Raw genomic sequence first — 10,516 nt, 5'->3', positions numbered from 1 at the left:
TTCCCCCAAGTGTCGGGACACGTGAGTGGGAAGGGGAGCGAGCTTCACGAGTTGTCCTGACTTCCACACACGCCATGGCGCGCGCACACACACACACACACACACACACACACACACACACACACAAAGTGTTTGCTGAAGGACGCCCGGGGAGCAGCGTCTCCCGTGATGCAAAGAGCAGCACCAAGGCAGCAAGCAGTGTTGACAGGGGAATCTCCCGAGCTGGCCTCACGAGTGTCCCTGAGACAGTTCTGCCCCGAGTTCACACTGAAGCAGTTGAGGGGGCTGGGGCCTCGTGTAAACATGAGCGTGGGAAGGGTCCTAACTGGCAGACGGGGGAACGTGGCAGGCCGAGTTGGGGTCCCAAGGAGGGCTGTGTGAAGACAAGGTGCTCATCTCTTGCCAGCGTCCGGTCCTCCGAGCAGCTCTTTCTAAAGGTCAGGTAGCTGGGAGGCTGCGGCGTCCATTCTGACGGACGCAGCATCGCTGCTCTGTGGCTGGACTGCTCTGGGAAGCACTCTCAGACGAGGAAGATGGACGGCTACCTGGCCGACCCTGAGTCTGAGTGCCAAGAATCCAATAGTACCTCTAGGTGTCTGCATAGGCCATCCCTGTGGGGGGTGGGGGGGAGGACCAGAGGGAGCAAAAACGACACAGAAGGGGAAAGAGATGTGTCGGGCGGCTGCCCTCCCGTTACAGTACGTGCTGGGTGACGTAGCAAGGAAGTAACACATTAACCAAGAACCCCGAGGCCCTCAGCCCCCGGTCTGAGGGCACTGCAGCAGGAAGCTGTTGAGTATAGGCTCCTGAGTTTTCTGTATTCAAGGAGCTCGGTACTCCTAGACTAGCCTACGGTGCCCTTCCAACAGAAACCAGCCGAGCACGGGCTGACCCAGTCTGCTGTGTGCACCCGAGTAACGGCACTGCCTACGGGAGCGCTGCTGAAACTGGTAGGGTCACTAGGTGAAGCGCTGGCCCTGCATGGAGTCGGCTTTCACTCCCTGCCTTGCCTCTGATAAGCTAGATGACTCGGCAGACCGGTCCTAGGCAGGCTCCTACCCAGTCACCGGGGAAGTCGAGATACAGGCGGCTCCTGGGCTGTGGAGGAGCTGTGAGGTGTGGAAGCCCGCTAGCCTCCGGCATGAGTTAAGTGCCCAACCAGGATCAGCATAAGGGGCAGTGACCCACACAGAGCTCTTAGGAGGGTGGCATCGAACAATCTCACACTGCTAAGAGATCAGGGGATATGTGTGTGTGACCCAGGCCAAGGCGGCCCATACTAGTGAGCTGAGTTCACGTACAATTCATAAAGGCCCAAAACAGAGAAAGGAAAAGAGGCCCTTGTTTTCTTAGCTAAAGAGTGTAGTTTTCACAAAGCTCTTAAAAGGTCACATGCCCACGTCTCGCCTTTAGAGCAGAAGAGCAGGTACCACGTCCTCTGAGGGCTTAGCGAAGGGGCTGACAGGCAACGGCCGCTGTGGTTCAGAGTGCCAGGCTCTCAGGACCTTCACTCTCCTGGGACAGATGATACCTGAAGGGACTGAAACACGGGCAGGAGGGACCAGAGAAGCCTCGGGTGAGGTATACATGAACCAGGACAAACAAGCACGTCAGTCTACGCCAGTGGTTCTCAACCTTCTCACGCTGCAGCCTTTTAACGCAGTTCCTCATGCCGGGCTGACCTCAACCACAAACTGTTTCTGTTGCTACTTCCTAACTGTGAATGTGCTACTGTTGTGAATCGTAACATAAATATGTGATATTCAGGATATCTGCTATGTAACCCACGGGAAAGGGTCACTCAGGCCCGAACAGGTCACGATGACTCCCAGGCTGAGAACCTCCGATCTGGACCACTTTTCTAGAAGGCAGTGACGATCATTCAAGTCCCTCCTGCTAAGGCACTCTGGACTCAAGACTTGTCACTTCAGCACGAAGCTGGCATTCTCTCTTCAGTTCGGATGTTTTTGTCAGGAAAGCCTTGCTGGCTTTTAGGCAAGTGAGCATCCATCATTTTACCGAATGGAACAGTTGATTCTCCGAAGAGCTGAGGCGTAGGAGGGACTGAAGCACTTGCGAGCGTGCCGTGAGCTCCCAGCCCAGAGCACACACAGGTGACAGTCTGTCTGCACAAGCGCTCAACGGCGCTCTACTTCGCAAAGAACAGAGGGTGCCACCGTGACTCAGTTCTGACGCCACGTGTCCCCTCAAGTTGAATGTGTTCTGAATCTTCAGTCAGGGGGCAAAGACAGCCTCCTATTATCAGTCCCTCGGGAGAAGAAAGATTTGAGAACTAGTTTTAATGTGACAGCAAGACCGGGTGTGGTGGCACATGCCTCTAATCTCAGGCTTGAGGCCGGACTACAAGTTCAAGAGCAGCCTAGGCTACATAGGAAGACTGTCTTTTGTTTGTTTAAGTAACAGCTGCAGCGACAGAACTACCCTTGTGATGGCTACTCCACCTCACTGCCCAGCAGAGGGCAGTGAAGTAAGGAAAGAATAGGGATAACAATCTTCATGGCGGACCCCATGGAAAATTACCTATTTACCATCACTGAGAAAAATATACTTGGGCAAATTCGGTTAGTGTTCATGAGGCAGTTAAAAAAAAAAAAAAAAAAAAAAAAAAACAGCTCAGATTCACACTCTGCCCTGCCCTGGTGGAGAACATGGATATTAAAATCCTGAAACGAAGGCCACATCTTACCAACTCCCGCCTGAACTTGACTGTCAGTGTGTAGGTGGGCCTGAGAATCCAAAGTGTCAACACCAGAAGAAGACTCTTGGAAAACGAAAGTCAAGGTGAGCCACCGGCCTCTGCGGCCTCTGCAGCAGACTCTGGAGGGAGGCCCACCACCTGTGAGGACTGCCCACGTCACCTCCGGCCACACCACAGCCCTGACAGCATCACTCCTTCATGGGACACAAACTCACAAGAGGACAACACAGTGCGACCCACCCACAGCACACACAAAACACACTAAAATCTTTTTGTTTTTAGGGGCAGGGTTTCTCGGTGTAGCCCTGGCTGTCCTGGAACTCACTCTGCAGACCAGGCTGGCCCGAACTCACAGATCCGCCTGCCTCTGCCTCCCCGAGCACCTGGATTAAGGGCGTGCGCCACCACCAGCTGGCCTAAAATCTCTTCCTAATTAACTCTTTGAAGTACTTCTTTAGGGAACAGTTCTTTAAAAAATAATTTTAAAAGATCAAGCACATTCAAAACATCAGCTCTTGATGACGAGGGTAGTTAAAAGTATTTTTATTATAAATTTTCAGGATCTAAGAAGTAATGTCACATGACTAGGACGAATCTGAGATGACCTCTTATCAAGGTGTGCCTTGTGGGGTGGCACTGTGGCCCTCAGGTGCCATCCCTCCTGGAGGGATGGGGTCAGCCAGGCGACGGAAGATCTGCGGAGCCCCACTAGCTACAGTGGGAGCATGGGGAGGGTCCTCTTGGTCTGTTGCCCCGGCACTGGGCTGAGTTCAGGCCAAGAGTCTCTCGGACCCTGAAGACCAAACCAGAACCTCAGCAGCGGTCTTGGTCTTAAATTCAAGTTTCTGTCCCACTTTTTATGTAGGTGATACCCAATATTAAATGATAAAGTTTTGTCATTTATTTCAATGATTTACATTGAATAAGGGTTATGATCCAACTGATTGTGTAAGCCCAAGGATGGCACTGCTTCCTACACGGCAGGAAACCCACAGAGGAGCTGCTGTCCAGTGACTGAGGACAGGCACTGAGAAACACTAACGCAGGGGTCTACAGGGTGCGCATACGATCAGAGGTGTCACTGCGAAGTCAGAGGCACGTGGGCTGGCTGGCTGGCTGGCTGGACTTGTAAGAGGTCAGACAGACCACCTTCCTGCCCCGAAGACCAATGACTGCAGCCTGAACCTGCACTGGCAATCAGACTAGGGAACCCTAACCCTCCTATACAGCCTCCGTGTATTTATCCCTCTTCTCGGGCCATGGTTTTACCATGAAGTCCTGGCTGGCTTCAAACTTAGTATGTGTACCCGGCCAGCTTTGAACTCATGATAATCTCCTTGCCTTCACTTCCTAAATGCTGGGATTACAGTGGGTGCCACCACACCTGGCCTGGGCATTTATCATTTAAAAGGTCCCTACAGGCAGCATCTTTGAAGGATGGAGCCATGGGGAGCTGCAGGGGCTTGCTGGCTGTGGGAGATCCAGGGCGAGCCGCTGCGCTGCAGTACCTGAGGTGGTGCGATGTGGGAGCACCCCACACTACAGAATGGGGAAGCGGAAAAAAGCAGCTGGGGAGCACAGCTCACCTGCCCTGAGACACTGCAACAGGATGAACAGCTGGCAGTTCCCGCTGCAGGTCCCTCCCCCAGATCCTCCTCACTGAACCCTATCCCTCAAAGCAGTGGCCCGCAACGGGGAGATGACTTTGTCCACAGGGACATTTGGCAATGTAGGAGACATTTTTGGCTACCTTCACTGGGAGTGGATGCCCCTGGCATCTAGTGGGTAGAAGCCAGGGATGTTGCCAATCATTACATAATGCACAGGGCAGCCTCCTACGGAGAAGTGCTGAAAGGTCAGTGGTGCCCAAGTTGACAAACCTGCTGTAGATGGAAACTTCACTCTTGCCCTCCCGAATCTAGCATGAGCCAAAGCCCTTAGAATGACAGCCAGTGTGAACACTCAAGCCATTGCCACGCTGAGCAGAAAGCCCAATTCCCCCAGTGTGCTGCAAATGTTCAGTCAGCTGCTGGCAGTCTAAGTTCCAGTGAATACAACTAAAGCCGTAGGTCCTTCTGTCTCCTGTCTCATCTGAAAAGCTGTTACTTCTTTCTCAGAGCCAGTGCGACTCCGACTGCCACTGCCAGGATGGCCACCGCAGCAGCCCCTCCAAAGAGCAGGACAGCCTTGCCCTCTGTGGCCAGGGTACCCTTAGCCCCCGCGGCAGCAGTGGGCTCCTCGGCGTGGCTCTTTTTCCTGCTGCCAGCCTCCTCCTCGCTCAGCCGGGCGGCCCGCTCCGCCCCCTCCGCGGCAGCAGGCCTCACTGCTGCCGCCTCCAGCTCCTCCTCACCCAACTCCACGAACACGGAGGAAGCGGGGCTGGCTTTCTCGACTCTCCTCATTTCTGCGGCTTCCTGGGAGGTCATCTGCGGGAACGAGGGAGCAGCTGCCTCGGGGAATGCCTCCTCCGGCACCTCCTCCTTCTCCACGTGCACGATGTCGGAGTTAGAAGAGTTGTTCTCACTCTTCTCCCCAGCCCCGCTGCTGTCTAAGCTCTTCACTTCCTCAGGATCCATTGCAATCTGCTGCCAGGACTCGGGCCCAAGGGACACCGGGAGGCTTTCTGTGTGCCAGCTCTGGCTAGCGGACAGCGAGACAGGTAGGCTCTCAGACTGCCAAGACGTCGTCACCGTTGGAGACTCGGGGGGACTCACTTGTCCGGAGTTGTCACTGGGCAGTATATAAATGTCATTGCTGTCTTCTGCAAGGACGCCAGGGTGTTCTTCCTCCTCAGACTCAAGGCTGAAGACAGCGCCCTAAAAAAGAGGGAGAATCCACACAAAAACCTGTTACTATTTTAAACCGGGTCAGTCAGGGAAAGAGAGTTCTAACATAAAGCTTCAGGAGTAAGTACACCGTCTAGACCTCTGCAGTTTCTGAACAGAAGATGCTCATCTGAAGGTGAGTGCAGAGAAGAGTTTTAGTTTTTGCCTTTTTTGAAAAAAGCGCTTCTACCAGGGTTGGTCTCAAGCTTTCTCCGCCCTTAAACAGGTTTTGTTTTTCTTTTTAAAAATTTTTTTAAAGATTTATCTATTTGAGCGTTCTATCTGCATGTCCACCTGCATGCCAGAAGAGGGCATCAGATGACAGTGTTGTGAGCCACCGTGTGGTTGCTGGGAATCGAACTCAGGACCTCTGGAAGAGCAGGCAGTGCTCTTAACTGCTGAGCCTTTTTTTTTTTTTTTAAATTTAATTGAAAACAAATTTTTTCCCATACAATATATTATGATCACATTTTTCCTTTCCCCCAACAATCTCAAACTACAGCCTTCCAGGTGCTGGTGGCACAGGTCTGCTAAAAAAAAAAAAAAAAAAAAAGAGAACTTTTAGTTTAGAATTTTAGTTACCTTGAAACTGAAATTAAAAACTGATATTTGTTGGGCCTGATAAGGCCTGCTGCATCTACCTGAGCCTGGCTCGAGTTTGGAGACCTGTCTTTAGCTTCCGATTTAAGAGGTGCCACCTCCGGGCAAAAGTGATTAAGCATATCCTCCTTAAAATCAACGCTGCCTGGTAACTGTTACGTGGAGTTTTGTCGCTGGCCCACCTCTCCTTGCACTACCTAACCTTGCCCTCTACGTCATCTTACCTCACTTCCTCAACCCTGCCCCCTGACCCAAACCTATAAAAAGGACCGCTTTATTCACTAAACCGAGTTCCTGCTTTGACAGATCTCCCGGCTTGGTGTTTTGTTCCCTGGGGCATCCAGGGTGGTTTGGGCCTTTGACACTCACCATCCTGCCCAGGCACGGAGGGCGTCCAGCTGGACTGGCCACCCTCCTTTCAGCACTACCTGCCGGTTATGGACCCGGCAGACCGGTGCCCCGTGTGCGGATCCTGCTCGACGGAAGAACGCTGACGGGCCAACTGGTCTGTGGGTGAGTGTACCCCCGTTAAATATGGGGCAGTCCTCTTCATCTCAGAAAGCCGACCCAGGTCCGGATCCCTAACAGAGCACAGGCCCAGGGTGGGGCTAGCCCCTCTGTGGGAGTCATTCCCCTGGTCACAACCCTTGAGGGCTGCTTGCCTCCGAGACTGCCCAAAGGACATAGGGCTCACTTACTGCGCCGGCCCCTACCCGTGGAAACGTTTCCAGTCTCCGCTTTGGGGGCGGCCGGTCCCCCCGGCTGGGCGCCTTGCGGGGCTCTAGACATTTTGTAGAGACGGCTGTGCAGATAAGCTTATTTCCTGCAATGGGTGTTTGCCAGTGGCGGTGCCTCAGCAGGTTGGGGTGAGGGGTTTCTCATCTTTTACCTCAAGGAACTGCATAAGGCAGTGGCGGAGGATGGGCCCAATTCGCCTTGGGCTGAGACCACCCTTGAGGGGCCGGCGCATCGGTCGGGCACTACCCGAGACTGGATGGACCTTTCTACAAGGAGGAAAGCAGGGTCCAGGGGAACGCAACCAGCAAGCTAACCCCCAGGTGCCTATAACTTACGGAATGCTTTCGGGCACAGCTGGCCAATATTCCACAGGCCTCCAACAGGCTGCTCCCAGGAGCAGGTTAGAGCGGCAGGCTTGGCGGCCAGGGGGAAGCTAGATGAGGGGCCTCTAATTTGGCTCAGCTGGAAGCCTTGTTCCAGTCCTCTTGGGACAGCCAGTTTGTGAGCAGTGGGGAGGGGTGTTTCCTCACACCTTCCTGTGACACTCCTTTCCAGCTGGCACCAGAATCATTGCCTCTCTTAGTCCCTTCTAGACTCTTCTGACTATGGCCGCCCTCTTCCTTCCCACTCTGGAGTTGAGAAACTAAACAGCCCTGGTCTCCTAGCTGGAGACTGTCCTGTTTCCCCACCGCCTCCAAGTCCTTTTAGCTTCTTTTCTCCCACCACCTGGGCCAGGCAGGGAAAGGCAACAACCAACCAGTGAACTGTGTAACCGCAACTACCTTGGTGCCTCAAGTTCCCCATGTGTAAAAATGGGCAATTATACAGCCATTGGTCGGATGCTTTGGGATGTTAAGGGGAAGATACAATTGTGTTTTATCAGTTCTGTTGTGAGGTCAGGAAGGATGAACACGTGGAGAAGGAGAGCACATATACCAGCTATCTGGACAAGTTCTTTAGCAGGAAGGAAGATTCTGAAGTGCTAGAAACTGAGCCAGTTGAGGAAGGGAAGCGTGGGGAGAGAGGACGGCAGGCAGGCCTTCTGAGTGGCAGTGAGGAGTTCTCCCTTGGCAAGAGTCCATAGGCACCCTGCAGTTCCAAAGTCCAGTGGGGTCCCAACTCAAAATCTTCCCCTCAAATTCCTCACAAGACATATAATAGCATTTTGAACTTCTGAACTAAACACTCAGCAGACATTTTCCTTTCAGTGGCTAACGTTCTCCCATGCATGTTGGGCCTCGGCTCATGCTGGAGAGAAGTCCAAACATGCTATTAGTCATATGCTTCAGTGCTTTGCCACCTTGGGTCTACCTGATGCTTCATGAGCAAACCGTTTCAGGAATTCTTACAGACATGGAAAATTTCTCATACTACTGGCATTCCTTATAATCCAAAGGGCCAAGCCAAAGCAGAAAGATTTAGCCAAACTTTAAAGATACAGTTACAAAAACAAAAGGGGGAATCATTACCCCCACGTGATTAATTGAAAAAGGCACTATTTATTTTAAACATTTGAATATTTAATATTAATTTTAAATACTTTAAATATCTTAAATCACTCTCCTGCTCCCCGCTGAACTTCTTCCCGACCTTTCCCCAGGGGACTGCTTTTGGGCATTACCTCGTCCTGATAATAGTGGCATTGATGTTGGGGTGTCCACCCCTCCCTGTCTCCTTTGTGGGGGAGGAATGGCCTTTCCATAAACGACCTCCAAGATCAGTTAGACTCCCTGGCGGAGGTAGTTCTTCAAAATAGAAGGGGTTTGGACTTACTGGCAAAAAGGCAGCAAGTACAGGTGCTTGCTGCTAAGCCTTACGACCTGAGTTCAATCACCAGAGGCCTCACGGTAGGAGGAGGGAACTAATTCCTGTGAGTTGTGCTATGACCTCCACATATACACACAAAATAAATGCCAAGTTTTTAGGTGGGTGGCATAAGTTCTGTCTTTAGGTGCAGTGGGATGTGTCTGTCTCCCAGCACTCCAAGTAGCTGAGATAAAGGACCACTGAGTGCAGAAGCGCAGGCCAGCCTGGAAAACAGAGCAAGACCCAGCCACAGACAAAGCCAAACAAACTTATTTGGATACTGTGCCACAATGAAGAGAAGCCCCTGCCTCCACAGGGAGATGCCCCTGAATATGGAATAAGCCAAGGGAAAATGTGTGGTCTTTAAAACAAAATTTGTGAGTAAAAAAGAACTACTTTGAATCCCAGCTGTGTGGAAAATGGATGCCTTGCTGCTCAGACTTCATGACGACCGACCAAGGTAGCATTGAGAACCAAGCAGTCAGGTGTGGTGGTGCGCACCTTTAATCACGGCACTCCAGAGGCAGAGGCAGGTATCTGTGAGTTGGAGGCTAGCATGGACCGCAGAGCGGGGAAACTGGAGGGGCCGATGGGCTTTGACGGGAGAAAGGCTTCTGGGAGCGGGCTGTGATGGCACACCTATGACCTGTGACCCCAGAGGCTAAAGGAGTATCTGATCTGGGTCACACTGAGACTTTCTCTCTCAGAACCACAGGTAACCATAGCAACGATGATGACAAAAGCAATAGATGCGTCTAACCCTCTCAGCTTTAGGATGAGCCCAGCCTTTGAGGAGTTCCTCTGAACCTAAACTGCTAGAAGGATGCAGAAGAGAAATATTAGGTGAAAAAGAGAAGGAGGGAGGAGTGGGAGAAAAGGACCACACTCAGATTTAGGGGGTTGCTTCAGTTCAGAAAGAGATGAAGACCTTTACTAGCTGCTGTAATGACAGGACGTGGAAACTGAGGAAAGGGGCTGGAAGATGGCTTAGTGGTTGAGAACACTGGCTGCTCTTGCAGAGGGTCTGGGTTCAAGTCCCATCATCCACATGGCACCTCACAACTGTCTGCAACACCAGTTCTAAAGGATTCAATGCCATCTTCTGGCTTCCAGAGCACCAGGCACAAAAATAGTGCACATACATGCAGATAAAATAGCCATACACATAAAAATTAAAGTATAAAAACTGGGCTGGAGGGATGGCTCAGATTAAGGGGCTCAGGTTCTATTCCCAGCAACCATCTGTAACTTCAGTTCCAGGGGCTTTGACACCCTCTTCTTACAGGCATGCATGTGGCATGCAGACAAAATACCCATACCCATAAAATTTAAATTTAAAACCTGAGCAATGATTTTTAATAAGTTTTATTTATGTATTTTATGTATATGAGTGCTCTTTCTTAACACACACCAGAAGAGGGGATCAAATCCCATTACAGATGGTTATGAGTCGTCATGTGGTTGCTAGGTATTGAACTCAGAATCTCTGGATGAAAACAAACAAAAAGAAACTTAATGCAGGGCAAGGTGGCACACGCCTGTAATCCCCCAACATTCGGGGAGATAGAGGCAGGCGGATCTCTGTGAGTTTGAGGCCAGTCTAGTCTACAGCCAAGGCTGCACAGAGAAACCCATCTCGAAAAAGCACACAAACAATCTCTGAATGAAGAGCCAGAGCTCTTAACTGCTGTGCCATCTCTCCAGCCCCTGAGCCAGGATTTTCAGAAGCAATTTTCTTCTTCTTCTTCTTCTTCTTCTTTTCTTCTTCTTTTCTTCTTCTTTTCTTCTTCTTCTTCTTCTTCTTCTTCTTCTTCTTCTTCTTCTTCTT

The 10,516-nt window shown here is 51.4% G+C and overlaps 1 protein-coding gene across 2 annotated transcripts in view; it reads right to left on the bottom strand.

The window, feature by feature from the left end:
- Positions 1-3,232: 3,232 nt before the first annotated feature.
- Bcl2l13 (BCL2 like 13) overlaps positions 3,233-10,516 on the bottom strand; it is a 48,977-nt gene continuing 41,693 nt past the window's right edge. For both annotated transcript variants that reach the window (XM_055604202.1, XM_055604200.1), the window contains exon 7: positions 3,233-5,535. In XM_055604202.1, the coding sequence (XP_055460177.1) occupies positions 4,822-5,535 (714 nt within the window). In that variant the 3' untranslated portion in view covers positions 3,233-4,821. The remainder of the gene's footprint in view (positions 5,536-10,516) is intronic.

This window comes from Psammomys obesus, unplaced genomic scaffold (assembly GCF_907164565.1).
Source record: "Psammomys obesus unplaced genomic scaffold, mPsaObe1.curated_primary_1811, whole genome shotgun sequence".
In the NCBI taxonomy this organism is placed as follows: domain Eukaryota; kingdom Metazoa; phylum Chordata; class Mammalia; order Rodentia; family Muridae; genus Psammomys; species Psammomys obesus.
The sequence above is the reverse complement of the archived record's forward strand: the minus strand, read 5'-3'. Positions and strand labels throughout refer to the sequence as shown.